Below are 16,232 nucleotides of genomic sequence, written 5' to 3' on the forward strand. Positions count from 1 at the left end.
ACCCCACGATGCTGAGGGACATTCCCAGAGAAATGATTCGTTACCGGAACACTTCAGTTCATCCAACCAAACTGGCCCTGAGCCTGGTCCACGAGATGTAGGAAGTGCCATGTCCAATGCCTTTCCACAACCCAGCTGTTTGCAAACCACGTCAGCGTCCGCCAGATCCCAGGAATCATCGCAAACTGAGCCCCAGGTCCCATTGTAATAAATCTCCACTCGGCCAGTACATGGGATTCCACCGTCAGACAGCCTTAACTGCGCGTGTTCTGTTGGACAATAGTACAGGAGGATTATGCTTTCAATACACATTCACCTCATCACTCAATACAACTCATTGTACCATCACCAGCTGAAAAAAAGAACTAGTTAAATGTGCCGTTGACAGGTAAATAAAACTTTTCAACTGAATTGTTTACACTTACTTCTTACATTGATTGTAAAGAACAGAAATGGTTCAGTTAACCTTCTACATCTGGCTTTGACAAGTTATGGTCTCCAGTTCCCCTTTTATGTTTTAAACATTATGTGCGTTGTTGTACAGGAAATCACTCACATGATTAACAGTCAATTTATACTCATGTACTATAACTGTATCTGTTCCTGGTCCATGTATGTTGCCCTTATTTGGTACCTTGGACGGACATTTACTGCCATCTCCTATTTCCTTTATATCGAATAACAAGTGAATTGCATTTATCTAGCGCCGTGATTGTGATAAAACATCTCAAGGCACGATCCAGGAGTGATGTCAAAGAAAGTTTAACATGGAACACCTAAGAATATATTTAGGTCAGATGACCAAAAGCTAAGTCAAAGAGTTAGTTTTTATGGGGCGTCTTAAAGCAGGAAAGAGTGGTTGCCAGGCAGAGAGATTTAAGGAATTAATTCTGCAGCGTATCACCTCCGCAGCTAGAGACACGGCCGAAGATGCTGTGCTATTAAACTCAGGATTGCTCAAGAAGACAGAACTAAGAGCTGTCAGACTGGAACCGATTGCAAAGACAGGAGCTGTGAGGTCAAGAAGGGATTTGAAAATAGGGATGAGAATTTTAAAATCGGGCATTGCTGAACAATGTCGGTCAGTCAGCACAGGGCAGATGGCTAAGTGGCTCATGGTCGAGACAGCAGATTTTGCAGAGGTTGTAACTAGGGAAGCCAGCCAGGAGTGCATTAGAATCATCGAGCTTAGAGGGAACAAAGCAATCGACAATACTAGATAAGGCAAAGTAGGGTGATGTTATGGAGGTGAAAATAGACAGTGTTAATCATGGTATGGATATGTGATAGATAACTCACCTCGGGGTCAAATATAATACAAAGGTCACAAGCAGTCTGGCTGAGTAGCACACTGTTGGTATGGAAAGGAATGGAGTTTGTGGCAAGGGAAGAGATGCGATGGGGACTGATGGCTTGTATCTTTTCAATACTGAGTTGGAGGAATTTTTTGCTGATGCAGTACTGAAAGCCAGACTGGAATTCTGACAGTGTACAGGCTGTGGAGGGATCACGAGAGTTGGATGTGAGGTCGAGTTGGATACTGTGAGTTATATGTGGAAACTGAGGCTGTGTTTGCGGATGTCACTGAAAGGCAGCATGTAAATGAGAAATGAGTTGTCGAAGGATAGATCCTTTGGTGACACTATAGGCGACTTTGCAGGAGCGGGAAGAGAAGCCATTGCAGATAACTTTCTGACTATGACCGTGTAGATAAGACTGGAACCAGCCGGGTGTTAATGGAGAGGGCTTGGAGCAGAATTTCATGATCACTCATATCAAAAGCTGTATGCAAGTCAAGAATGAGCAGAAGGCACCGGTTATATTTGTTACAATCACTTAGGAGGTCATTTGTGATTTTGGTAAGAGGTGTTTTGGTCCTGTGGTGTGGATAGAAATCTGATTTGAGAAATTGAAACATGCAACTCCATAAAAGATGAGCATGGATTTGGGTGGCGTCAACACATTCAAAGACTTTGGTGAGGTATGAACAGTTGGAGCCGGGGCAGTAATTTGCATGGACAGGTGGTCAATGGCTCCTTTTTGAGGGGAGGTGTGATGACTGCTGATTTGAAGGACATGGGGCTGAAAATGAAGAGAAAGAGAGAGAGAGAGAGAGAGAATCGTTAATATTGTCAGCTAACATGGGGACCAGGAAGTGAATGTGTGTGTTCGGTAGTTTAGTAGAAATAAGGTGTAGGCAGCAATATGTGGATTTCAGCAACAGCACAGATACAGAGAGAGCGTGAAGGACTCTAGGAGAGAAACAAGAAATGCCAAATCAGGGTGATGGTATGGGGTGGGGGTGGGGAATTGAAAGGAAGTTAGGCCTGGTGGGTTGGGGAAGAAAGGGAAGCAGTGGAAGGCGGATAGACAGACATTTTTGAACTTTGTAAAATAAATTCCACGAGCTCCTCTCACTTATTTTTGGAGTTGAGGGTGGACGAGGCAGGGGAGTGGTTCAGGAGGAACATTTGTGATAGAGAAGATATGCTTTGCGTTTTCTTTGCCTTCCTGGATGATCTTTGACTAACGCGTGGTTTTAGTGAAGAACAGTAGGACCCGATGATGCTTTATGCAATTGATCCATTCAGGACTATATTACCAGATAGTTCACCAGATGTCACCGTGCCTTTCTGTTTTTTTATTTAATTCTTTCAGGGGATGTGGGTGTCACTGGTAAGGCCAGAATTTGTTTAATCCACCCTATATATTTCTTTCACTTCATACTGGAGAATGTAACGTCCACAAGTACTACCCTTGAACATCAGCCTTACAATATGCAGTATCTTCGTGAAGAACTATGTTCTAGGGTTGTGTTGATTATAACATTATCATAGATCAATTTAATATTAATTGCATAAAAGAATCACTTACTTTTGCAAGGATGGGAATCTGCCTTTGACAATGAAGATATTTGAGTAATTTGAGAAACGTAAACCGCATGTCTGAACAGAAAATATGCAGACCTCTCTGTCCAGACAGGCTGGTGCTATTATGTTCAATGAGCAAACAAAACTTGTGAGGCACATTAGCAATTGTTATTGTCTGTAAAAGATCAATGAACTAAACTACTAATTATATCAATATATGACTGTTGGACCGGACCAAAGAGGGTAGAAAACAGGATCGCTCTGCAAAATATCGGACAGGATCAGGAAATGCCGATGTACAATTGAACTCCAGATGTGTAGACCTTCTGGTTGAGCAGCAAACCAGTATTTAAACTGGCGTGGAGAAAAATGATTGGACTAATTGCGTCAGGCACTTTGGAGAATAAAAATCAGCGATGTGACCCATCAGATAGAGAAGTAGAAGACAAGGAGAAGGCACATGGCTTCTGTAGGTGGACATAAATGCTGGGTGGAGCTGAACATCTACCTAACTGAAGAACAAGATGAAATACTCCACTGTGTCCAGTGACTGAGTGTGTGATAACCATTTGGCACTGTAAACCTCTGACGTGAAACGTTGGAATACATTGATTTCCGCTGTGTCCGAAGCAAATACTTACTGTAAACAATCGGTATCAAATCTGAATCATTAACTATCTCAGATGTTGTAAGTTCCACTCTGTCATTGGTAAATAAATGTTCGTTGGAACAGCCCCAAAGCATATGTCCATACTTACATTCTGCATAATGCAACATCCCTGGAACATACGCCCGCATTGACATGCTGCACAATGGAACTTTCAAGCGTCGAGTCTGAAACATCTGTCTACTTTTATACACGTCCTTATGAAACTTACACCAGCTCAAATCCCACACAGCTACCTCCACTTATATACTGTACAATGGAACTGATTGCAAGCTCGGCGCCGGATTTGATACCAGAGCTGAGATTCCAATTCCATATTCTATTTATCACAAGGCCGTTATCTTTCACCTCTATCATCCTTCAGCTCCATTCCTGTCTCAGCCCATATGCTGCAGAAATGCTCACCCATGCTTTGTTGCCTGCAGAACCGACTATTTTAATGTTCTCCTGGGCCATCACCCGTCCTGCACCCTCCATAAACATCAGCTCATCCGAAGCATTGTTGCCTGTCCTACATGAAGCCTCTCTCAGGAGCGCCACTGTACTCACTGATGTAGACTGGTTTCCCTGCCACCAATGCCTCGAGTTTTCAATTATGATCTTCATGTTCAGACCCTTTATGCTCTCCCCCTGCCATCAGTATAACTTCCTCCAGCCTGAATCATTTCAAGAGCTCTGCTTTTCTCTGAATCCAGCTTCTTGTCCATCACCCACTTCCATCTCCACAACTTTCAGTCTTGCCTTTAACCATCTAACCCCCCAGGTCAGAATTTCCACCCGAAATATCTCTGTGTCTCCGGCTCTTCAAATCCAACCTTCTGCCAAAGAATTTAGTCACTCACTCCAACATCTTTGTTTGGCTCTGTGTCAGCTTTCTGTCCGATTACACTCCTGATAATCTCTTTGTAATGTAGGTGTTTACTGAAAGTTATGTCATAAAAAGTTCTTGTTGCTTAATTGTGCCCGTGTCCTCTCTCTCTCTGCACACCACCCCCATCCAGCCCCAGATCCCCCACCGCCCACCATCCTCACCCCCACTACCTGAATGAAATTACTGGTTTGAGACACCCAGGAACAAATGACCTATATTACCACTTTTCTGAGCAGATTAGACATTTCACTTTTATGTTTTTGTAAAAACGGTGAAGAATTTGTTCACCTGCACACAGGACCCCGACATCCATACTGTCAGTCAGAGACGAATTCAATGTGAATAAGCTGCAGTTCTGGAGCTGCAATTCGTTTCCTTCACATTGGACATCATTCACCCAGACGGGTCCTTCACTCTTTCCATCCTTTGAATAGTTATAACTGGCTGTCGCTTCACCGCAGCCCAGCTTTGTACAGACCACGTTGGCATCATTCAGGGTCCAGTGTCTATCCTGCAATCTCCCCCAGCTGCCGGTGTAGTAAATCTCCACTCGCCCATCACAATGGCTTGCCCCGTTAGTCAGCCTCAGTGACCAATTTTCATCTACGATATGAAACATATTGAGAATGATGAAACTGAAGCAAAATATCTCATAACTTACTGCCACCAGAAACGTTATTAATTTGAATGGTTACTGTTTCTGTCATCATTGTTCAGACGGCTTGTCAGAAGATATTCTTCACCATTACGTTTTCTCAGTAAATACATTTTCATGACATATCTTGCACTGACTAAATTGAGCAAAAAAGGTAAAATGAACTGTGGTTGAGCGCGGCAAATACCGCCTATTGATAAGTGATGAGACCGAAGGGAGGAGCAGGGGCTCTAAATGGCTCCTGACAGATGACAGTTCCTTTTATTCCATATGGAGAGAAACAGACAAGTTTAAGTTGACATAATGCATCCGATGAAGTCTCAAATTACCTCACAAGCAATGAAACACTTTTGATTTGTAGTCACTAATGCTGACAGGTGACTGACACGAGGGACTGAAGGTCGTTCCCCTCTCCACATGTACTGATATTTCCTGCTCTCGCCCTGGACCTGAAAATATCATCAACGATTCTTCCAATTTCGCCTGCTTATCTTCACATGGTTCATCATCAACTCTTCCATTCCCTTCCTCAACATCACTGTCTCTGATTTTGGGGATAGGCTATTAACCAGTATAAAGAGTTCCTCCAGTGACCCTCACAGTTACCTTGTCTATGATTCCACACACCCCGATTCCTCTAATGACTCTATCACATTCTTCCACTTTCTCCATCTGCATTGTATCTGTCTGGTGATGCAACTTTCCATACCAGTGCTTCCAGATATGTCTTCCTTTTTCCTCAAACAAGGACTCTCTTCACCTCATCATCCACCCACCATGGTTGATTGGGCCCTCAAGCACGTCCATTCCATTTTCCATTCTTCTGCTTTCTCCCTTTCCCCCCTCCCAGAACCATGATAGGATTCTGCTTCTCCTCACCTTCCATTCCACCAGCTTCCATACTCAATAGATGATCTTCCACCATTTCTACCACCTTGAATGTGATGCCACGAGCAAGCACATCTTCCCCTTCCCTCCACTTTTAACATTCTGAAGGGACCATTCGCTCTGTGGTACCCTGATGCACTCTTCAATCATTCTCAACACCCTTTCCCACAGGAGCATTCCATGAAAGCGCAGGAGATGCTGCCACTGCCCTGTTACCTCTACCTTTCTCACCATCCAAGCCTCCAAGCACCTCTTCCAAGTGAAACAGCGATTACTTGTACTTTCACTGCATTTACTGTATTGACAGATCATAATGCTGTCTCCTTTACATCGGGAGACCAAACACAGTTGAGTGATTACTTTGCAAAACACCTTTGTTCAGTCTGCAATCTTTACCTTCAGCTTCTGGTTGCCTGTCATTTTCATTCTTTATTCCACTCCCACTCTGAACTCTCCCTCCGCTTTCTCCAACACAATTCCAATGAAGGTTAACATAAGTTTGAGAAACAGCCCTTCATCTTCCCACGAGCTTCTTTACAGCGTTTGGATTCAACACTGTGTTCAGCAATTTCAGGTCTGATTCCCTCCCCCTTTTCCTTCTTTTGGGACGATATTTTGCCTTCCAATGTAGACCACCTCTATAAATGTGCTTTTTACTTGACCCATTCCATATCTTTTTGCCTTGCATTGTCCCTTTTGCCATTTAATCTCTCCTGTCTTCTTCCATATCACAGACGGTAACTTTAATTCTTTCCTTGTTTTCCCCTTTCATTATAAACTGTTAAATCTCTATGTTCTGATGGAAGATCCGCAAACTGAAAGATCGATACTGTTTCTCTCAACATACATGCTGCCAGATCTGCTGAATATTTCCAGCACTTACTGTTTTTATTACCTATATTTTAAATTGTGAAGCGTGGGAGCCCTTTTGTTTTGAGCAATGTCCCACGGAAAGTGATCTGATAATTGAACAGATAATCTGTTATATGAGGAAGCTGATTGATGGATAAATGTAATCCTGGAAACTGGGAGAATTGTAATTTACATCAAGTTTGTTAAATAATCAAAGAAATAACACATTGGTGAAATAACGAGTTACTTTACTCACTATCATTTTATTGCACTTGGTGTAATAGAAATTCAAATTTATCTCATTACTTATCTGGAAACAAGTTCACAGTGTTTTCTACTGTGCAGCTGATCTTTGCAGAGAATTCCATGATAATTCATATTTTAACTGCCAACATTGATAACAGTTTCAATGCTCCAGCAACATTTCCATTCTATGGCAGTGGTGCTGAGAGCATCTTGCTGATTCTATAGCCCTTGAATAATGCCCCAGATTTACCCTGAAAGAGATATTATATGACGAGAATTACTAACAACTGGACATTGTATGTATTCAATGTTTATTGGACTGAAACTCTTGGATTCATTTGTAATTTCTAATAAACCCACAAAGACATCTTTGGATCTTAGTGTCAAAGGAAGCATGCGATCAGAAAAACTAGTGAATCAGCGACCTGTGGAAATAGTCAATGATGCTTGACAGTGGAACAGTTGGTGTATTTCAGTTCAATTGACTGAGATGACTCACCAGTACAGATGACACTGGCATCATTTTCATGTGAGCAGCTAAACTGTTCCCAGGATGAAACAGGACAATCCCACAATCGTGTCTCGTTCCCCCGACACCTGTAATTTTCCTTCCACACTGGACCGGTTCCCTTTCCAAAGTGAGCTCCTCTCGGGATTGAGTTTACTGCCCCACACTGAAGGTGCTCACAGACCACGTTGGCGTCTTCCATATCAAAGTAAAGGTCACACAGCGTCCACCACTGGTCTCCATGTAGCACCTCCACCCGGCCAGAGCATCTGTTCATCCCATCAACCAATCGAGGTCCATATTTCCCTGTATTGGAAACAAATCCAGATCCAAGTAATTTATAAATCATTCTCCGCAGAGAAACAGCAAAATAGAGAATGGGTAAAAAAGTTGAATCTTATCTACCACGATCATCTATCCATACTTTACACAAATTATCTATTCAAAACAATTAAAATTACCACAGCAGATCAAAAGCAAAATAATACGGATGTTGGAAATCTGAAATAAAACAGAAAATGCTGGAAATACTGAGCAGGGCGAGCAGTATCTGTGGAGAGAGCAAGAGAGTTATGTTTCAGGTCTGTGTCCTTTCATCGCAATACTTACTACAGGGCCTCGTGAAGAAGTTGGCTGAACACTCAACAATTAACAAGTCTTCTTGCAAACGCTAATCGATTGTTGGTCTCTATCTCTTTTGTCTTTGAATATAAAACTCAGAAGGATGTGATGTTTCTGTTGTATCTGTTGTCGCTTTTGGGCACCGCACTTCACAAAACCATTGGCTTTGGAGGTGGTGCATGACAGAGTCACTAGAATGAGAACAATGCTTAAAGCGTTACATTCTGAAGGCAAGTTGCATAAACTTTGTTTGTCGTAGATTGAGTTGAGAAGAAGTACAGCTTATCTAGTTGATTTGTTTAGAATTTTTAAGGGGTTTGATAGATGAGCTGCAGAAGACTAGAAGAACGAATATAAAACAAGGCCATTTAGGAGCTGCTTTTCTTTATGAGGGATGTGGGCATCTCTGGCAGATGTGGCAGTTATTGCTCAACGCTATTTGCCCTTGAAACCGTTGTCAGGCCCTTCATTTTGAAATGCACTTGTCCGCATACGGAATGTTCTTCTGCAACGCTGTAAGGTAGTTAGAGTTAAGGCAAAGTGTGCAAGCATAATTTGTACCTTTAGCTGCATCTGTTGTAAACAGAGTGGAACTTTAGAATGTGGCAATTTTTGGGTAAGACTGAACTTTAGCCTTGACATTTAGAATTTAACTTGAAATTCAAAAAAAGTTGCAAGGCAGTTCACTATCAGCAGTTAACAGTGCAAGTCAGGTTGGTAGTAAGTAATCAATCAGCTGTGATTGTCCGAATGGAGATAATTACTGTGAGCTGGAAACTGTCTATACCGTTGCAACTTGACTGTTCCTGAAAAGACCGATGAGATTAAACTTCTGGTAAGGCACAGAGAGTAACCATTGTTCACAATGTTGATTGAATTCATTAGGAACAACGTTTGGAAATTGGAATTTGCTAAGAGTAAGAATTAGGTGCAGAGGGGGAATTTTGTAAAAATTCTTTCACAGGGGATGGGGTGTTGGCGAGGCTGGCATTTACTATCCATCCCTAATTGTCGTGGCAACGATGGTGGTAAGCCGTCTTCTTCTACCGCTGCTGTCCAAGGGCTCTCGCTCCACCCACAGAAGGGAGTTCCATGATTTTGACCCAGCGACAGGGAAGGAATGGTGATATAGTTCCAAGTCAGGATGGTGTTTGCCTTGGAGGGAAACTTGCAGGTGGTGGTGTTCCCATCCACCTGCTGTCCATGTCTTCCCAGAGAGTAGAGGGCCTGGGGTTGGATGGAGGTGCTTTGTTTTGTCTGTTAAGCTTGAGTAAGTGAGTGGAGTCACCGATTTAAAACAGCACCACAGCCAGCAGCAGCAGAGCCTATTGAAAGAGGCAGACACCAGGCAAATAGAGGGGAAAACTCATTCAGTGAAGCAATTGTTCTGTCAGCGTATGACAGGGTGTGGGTAAGTTGCAAATATGTATTAAGTTAATTGGTGAGTGCTTAGTGTTTTGGCGTTAGCTAACCAGTAAAGTAGCTTTCAAGCTAAAAAGCAACTGCACATAATTTTACCTCTAAAATAAAGACAGACTAAGTTCTGGCACAGCAGTTTTTTCTCTGGATATAGGAATTTGTGGGTAACTGAACTGTCCCGAGAGAACATGTCTGTAGTAGATGTCTCCACCTAGAAACTCTCTGGCTCAAGGTCATAGAGCTGCTGTGGCAATTGGAGAAAATCCAGCGGGAGTAAGAGGAGTATTGGACATAAAAACAAGAAATGCTGGAATCACTCAGCAAGTCTGGCAGCATCTGTGGAAAGAGAAGCAGAGTTAACGTTTTGGGTCAGTGACCTTTCTTCGGAATTGACAAATATTAGAAAAGTCACAGATTATAAGCAAGTGAGGTGGGGGTGGGGCAAGAGATAACAAAGGAGAAGGTGTAGATTGGACCAGGCCACATAGCTGACCAAAAGGTCACGGAGCAAAGGCAAACAATATGTTAATGGTGTGTTGAAAGACAAAGCATTAGTACAGATTGTCTTTCAACACTCCATTAACATGTTGTTTGCCTTTGCTCCGTGACCTTTTGGTCAGCTATGTGGCCTGGTCCAATCTACACCTTCTCCTTTGTTATCTCTTGCCCCACCCCCACCTCAATTGCTTATAATCTGTGACTTTTCTAATATTTGTCAATTCCGAAGAAGGGTCACTGACCCGAAACGTTAACTCTGCTTCTCTTTCCACAGATGCTGCCAGACCTGCTGAGTGATTCACAGCATTTTTTGTTCTTATTTCAGATTTCCAGCATCCGCATTATTTTGCTTTTATTATAGGAGTATTGGACAGTTTGCTGCAGATTTCAGTCACACCTTGTGGAGAGCGGTAGTATCAGAATGAGTTTGTTGCAGCTCATAGTGCACAGTAATTGAACTCCAGATGTAATGGAGAACGAGGATATGCAGAAAGTGAATCTATCCAACAGGAACAATGTACTGGCTATTTGTGAGGATAAGGATGAAGACTGTCAGAAGAACAGCCAGAATGTTGAGCATGATATATTGGGATAGGAAGCTGTTCAAAAGGAGGAGGAGTGGAGCATAATGTGATACTTTTAAGTGATTCAATAATTAGGGCATTAAGAGTCCCACACAATATTTGCCCAACTTGTGCGAAGTGAGGGATATCTCAGATCAGATTGCAAGAATACAGTGGAAATATCTAGTCGTTGTGGACCATGTAGGGACCAACAGCATAGGAAAGAGTAGGCAAGAGGTTATTTTCAGAGAGTACCAGGAGCTGAAATATAAAAGAATATCTCAAGGATTATAATCTCTAGATTATTTTGCAAGCCGCTTGCACATTGACATCGGAAAAGAAACGATTCGGGAGATGAACACGTAGTTGAAGGTTATGTTGTTGGAAAGAGGTGTTACATTTCATGGGACCCTGGCACCTGTACTGGGATATTAAAGAACTGCTGTGTTGGAATGCGATTCACCTGAATCCGGTTGGGATCAGGGTCCTAGAATAAAGGATAAATAGGGTTGTTACAGGAACCTTAATCTAGTAACTGGGTGAGGGGAGGCTGGTGGGTGGCGGGGTGAGGGGGTACAGCACAGTTGTAATTGTAGCATATCTAGGCACTACAGGGGAAGGGAATACTGAAAGATGCAACATTTGAGGAAAACCAATTTACGGTTTTACGTTACATGCATTTGCGCTGAAAACAGTGGTTGCTTTCTTGAAAAAAGAGTTGTTAGAAATACTATCAGAAATACTGGAGAAATAATTGGAACTAGTGGAAGCTGTCGGTTTATATGTAGTGCAGAACGGAAATGTGGGCAGAATCATACCAGTGATAGGTCATTACATGTTCCTGCTCTGGCTGTAATGGTCATTTAATTATATTCCATGATAAGACAGTGCACGCCATTGTTCTTGTCACTGATTGGTCAGCTATTGTGCATCGTGGCAAGTCAATCCATACTGCTGTTCTGGTCGTGGTATGTTGGCTGCACAGTAGGTGATGGTGCGTTTCTTGAGTAGAGGAAGCCTGATATTCACTGAGGAGCAGGTCACTGTTAGAGGGACAATATGGTGTTTATCGCTCTCCATAGCGTCCCTGACACAGTGAATGGGACAAGCTTGCCATCAAGCAAGCTCAACTTCAAGACCACCGCATTGAATGGTCCAATTCCAAACTCGACCTCATCTGTTATGGACTGGCATGCAAGACACAGTAACATCATAATATAAAAGAGACCAAGAACATGCAAAAATGCAAAAAATAAATGCACAGATCTTCGTGAATGGCAAAGATACAAAGAATAGAAAAGGATGACAAAACAGACCGCAAGAGCTACAAAACTTTTACAATAACATCAGAAATATATTGTCATTAAAAGCAATGTGGTCTCATTACAATGACAGTTGTGATATTATAAATGAAAATAAGGAAATGGCAGGAATTATACATAATTACTTTGCATCAGTATTTGCATGGACACAACTTTTATTAAGGTTTTTTGTTGCCGCAGTCGGCCAAATGCTGCCCTGACATTCAGGGCAGTCACTCTCAGCTGGAATACAGCTGTATCATACATGTTTGTACAAAAGGTGCGATGAGGTCTGAAGCTGAGTGGTCTGAACAAACACAAACTGAGCGTCAGTGAGTAGTTTATTGGTAAGTACTGCTTGATAGCGCTGTAAACAACACCTTCCATCACTTTGTTAATGATGGAGAGCAAACTGCTGGGTCAGCAATTAGAAAATTGCAATTGTCACACTGCTATTTAAAGAAGGTTATCGAGTGAACCGAGGGAATTATAGACTGGTTAGCCGAACAGCAGTTGTCAGGAAATTGCTAGAGTGTACATTTAAAGATGGAGTATCTGATCACCTTGAAAAGTTACAGCTAATCAGAGAGAGCCAGCGTGGATTTGTAAAAGGTAGATCATGCTTGATGAACCTGATCAAATATTTTGTGGAGGTAACTAAAGTAGAGGACAGGGGAACTTCAATGGATGTTATTCAGATGAACTTCCAGAAAGCACTCAACAAAATCCCTCGTAACTGATTGTTGGCTAAAGTTGAAGCTCATAGAATTTAGGGAAAATTATTGACCTACTTAGGACGTTAGTTTCGTGACAGGAGATAGACAGCAGGGATAATGGGCAGATCCTCTAACTGGCAGGATGTGATGGCGCCGTCCCACAGGAACCTCACCTATTCACCATATTTATTAATGATTTAGATGACTGAATAGAAAGCCACACATAATTGACATACTCAGTACTGCCATTGAAAGAAACCATCAGCCATATTGTAATCATGTATATTTTAAACATAACTTAACAAAAAAAAAATTCCATGACTATTTCAATATTGGTGAGTGTGAGGTGTCCAATATGGACTTTAAAAGATTACAGTACTTTCTAAATGGTGAAAAGCCGGACGCAGCACAGGGAAAAGAGACTTCAGGGTCATGGGCAAGTACAGGAACGGAAAGCAAAACAGCCAATGGAATGCTGTGCTTTATATCTAGTGGAATGGAATACAAGGGGGTAGAAATGATGCTACAGCTAAAAAAACTGGTCAGGCCCCATCTGGTGCAATGTTAAGCTATGGGCAATATGCGTTGGGAAGGATATGTTGACCAAGGAGAGTGTGCAGCATAAAATATGCTAGAATGATTCTTTGGCTTCAAATGTTTCTGTTTTTTATTCATTCATTTGATGTGGGTGTCGCAGGCAAGGCCAGCATTCATTGTTCATGCCTCGTTACCTTTCACAACTGGGCTATGTAAGAGGACAGTTAAGAGTCAACAGCATTGCTGTAGGTCTCTGGTCACAGGAAGGCCAGACCAAGTAACAATGGCAGTTTTCATCCCCTAAGGATATGACTAAACAAGATTTTTTTTTAAATAACAATCGACAATGGTTTTATGGTTGCCATTACTGAGACTAGTTTTTAATTCCAGATTTATTAACTGAATTTAAATTCGACGAGCTGCGATGGTGGAAATTGAACCAGCGTCTCCAGAATTAGCCTGGAACTCTGGATTGCTAGTCCAGTGACATTAGCACCACGCCAGTGCCTCCCCTCATAATGAAGAAGGATTACACAAACTGTGGCTGGGTTCCCTGAAATTTATAAGAGTCATGTCCTCTCACATTCCCAGCCTATGTCTTCCAGCTGCTGGAAAGTCTTTGGGAATTCTGCAGGTGAGCTACTTGCCTCAGAATGCGGATCATCTGACCTGCTCCACTTGCCACTACATTATTGTGAATGGTCTAGTTCAGTTTCTTGTCAATTACAACACCCAGTAGGATTTGATGGTGGTAGTGAATTCACTGATTATAATAGCTAGGGGAGAAGTTATTGTCTCTCTTGTTGGAAATAGTCATTCCCTGACACGGAGGTGGTGAGTGTGTTACTTTCTACCTATCAGCCCAAGTCTAAATAATGTCCGGATTCTTGATGTAATTGGGCATGAACTGTTTCTTAATCCAAGGAATTGTGAATGGAACTAAAGACCATGCAATTCTCAGCAAAAAGCCCAACTTCTGACATTTTGATGGTGGGAAGGTAACTGACGAAGCACCAGAAGATAGTTGGGCCTCAAAGAACAATTAGGAAACACATTTTTCTATAACAACAGCGGCAATCTGGAACATTCCCTCACAACGCCCAAAGTAAAGAGCTGTGGATGTTACATCTAATCTAAATGTTCAAGACTAATATTGATAGATTTTTGGAAGCTCGGAGTATCAAGGAATCTGGTTCAAAGCCAGGTAAAGAGACTTGAAAAACATATCAGGTATGATCTAACTGAATGATCGAACAGGCTGGTGCAACTGAAAGCTCTGTACTGATAATGTGGATATGTGTCCGATCCTGTCATATTTAGCGGGTAAAATGCACACATTCTATAAAATAACTTTGTAATCTTTCACTTCTGGCCTGATTGCACTGAGCAGTGCTAGAGTACAGCCGCTCTTTTATACCCTGCCGTTCAGTAAGTGTTCACGTGGGCACAGTGGATCAGTGGTTTGCATCACAGCTCCAGTGACCTGGGTTCAGTTCTGGGTGCTGTCTGTGCGGAGTTTGCACGTTCTCCCTGTGAATGCGTGGAATTCTGCCTCGTGCTCTGGTTTCATCCCACCGCGAAAGACTTGCAGTTCGAAAGTAAGTTGACCATTGTAAATTACCCCCAATGTGGGTAGGTGCTTGGAGAATGGTAGGTAATGTAGGATTAGTATAAATGGGTGGTTGTTGGTCGGCAGAGACTCGGTGGGCCGAAGGACCTGTTTCAATGTTGTATGATAAGAATAATAACGTGGTCAGGGAGGGTCAGAAGGCTATTGTAATGTCGGATCATTCGTGGTGTTCAAATTAAAGTATCGAAATAGGCCAGTTCATATTCATTTAGTCAACTCCCAACTGTTGCAGCCAATATTCAATTCTAAATATACATTCGGTGCAGTGGTAACCAAACTTGCGAAAATTCTGCTTCTTGCAGAATAAATGTTAAGATTTAGAACCATCTTGTTTACCAGTAATTGCGGGTATTTTGTATCACGTTACACCAGACCTTTAAAGTAATAGTAAACTATAATGACTAGTCTAGATATGAACCTTTCAGACAGCAACATGGGAATGCCACTTTCCTCAGTTTTCCAAACATTAAGCAGGAAGTTGTCTGCTTTTCAGTAAGTCTGTACTCACCGGAACAGATCACACTGGCATCGTTCCTGTGGCTGCACTCCTGCTGAGTTCCTTGAAAAAGATGGCAGTCCAATAAACTGGATTTGTTTCCAGTGCATTCAAAGATATCAGTCCCTACGAGCCCAGTGCCCTCTCCAAAATGGGCATATCTTGGCACAGACACGGCGACTCCACACTGAAGCTGACTACAGACCACATTGGCGTCTTTCAAATCCCAGTCAAGGTCACACACTGTTCCCCAGGTTTCAACGTACTGGATCTCCAGTCTGCCTGAGCATGGGGAGTCTCCGGATGTTAGTCTAGGAGATCTGTGATCTGAATAAGCGTATTATATCATAATTAGCATAATACGTTAATAATCACAATAATACAAATATTTATATTTCAATACGCATCTGATTAATCACAGATCTGGCAACATTCTTCTCAGATTCTGTTCAAAACTGATTATGCTGGATTTCCTGTATCACTGCTGCTTATAATGTAACAGAACTATCATGTTTAAAATATTCCTTTATTTATTTATAACTTCCCCAGTCGCCGTCACTGTAACTGAGAAACATGCACTGTATCAGCAGTTAGAACTGGGCAAGAAGTATTTTGTGACAAGAACTGGTGCTGGGAGTAATGTTGTTCATATTTAACATAAATGATTTCGATACAGAAAAGGGACGTACAATTGTAATATTCACTAATGACATCTACTTGGAGCAATAGTTAATACAAAGGCAGATTGTGAGAAAAATACTTTACGTTAACGAAATTGTAAATGAATTTTAATGCAGATAAATGCACACTGACACATTTGGGTAGGAAGACTGAGAACCCATATTCCTTGGACAATGAAAACTTAAATTGCATCGAGGAGCAATGGGACTTAGG

At 42.0% G+C, this 16,232-nt stretch overlaps 1 protein-coding gene across 1 annotated transcript; it reads right to left on the reverse strand.

The window, feature by feature from the left end:
- Positions 1–58: 58 nt before the first annotated feature.
- On the reverse strand, positions 59–15,460 carry LOC137364638 (scavenger receptor cysteine-rich type 1 protein M130-like). Its single transcript, XM_068027715.1, has 5 exons — positions 15,351–15,460; positions 7,549–7,863; positions 4,697–5,011; positions 231–269; positions 59–135 (listed from the first exon to the last, which is right to left on the reverse strand). The coding sequence occupies exons 2-5, from the start codon at positions 7,832–7,834 to the stop codon at positions 59–61; spliced, it is 717 nt and encodes a 238-aa protein (XP_067883816.1). The 5' UTR covers positions 7,835–7,863; positions 15,351–15,460.
- Between the last annotated feature and the right edge of the window lie 772 nt (positions 15,461–16,232).

This window comes from Heterodontus francisci, unplaced genomic scaffold (genome assembly GCF_036365525.1).
Source record: "Heterodontus francisci isolate sHetFra1 unplaced genomic scaffold, sHetFra1.hap1 HAP1_SCAFFOLD_341, whole genome shotgun sequence".
In the NCBI taxonomy this organism is placed as follows: domain Eukaryota; kingdom Metazoa; phylum Chordata; class Chondrichthyes; order Heterodontiformes; family Heterodontidae; genus Heterodontus; species Heterodontus francisci.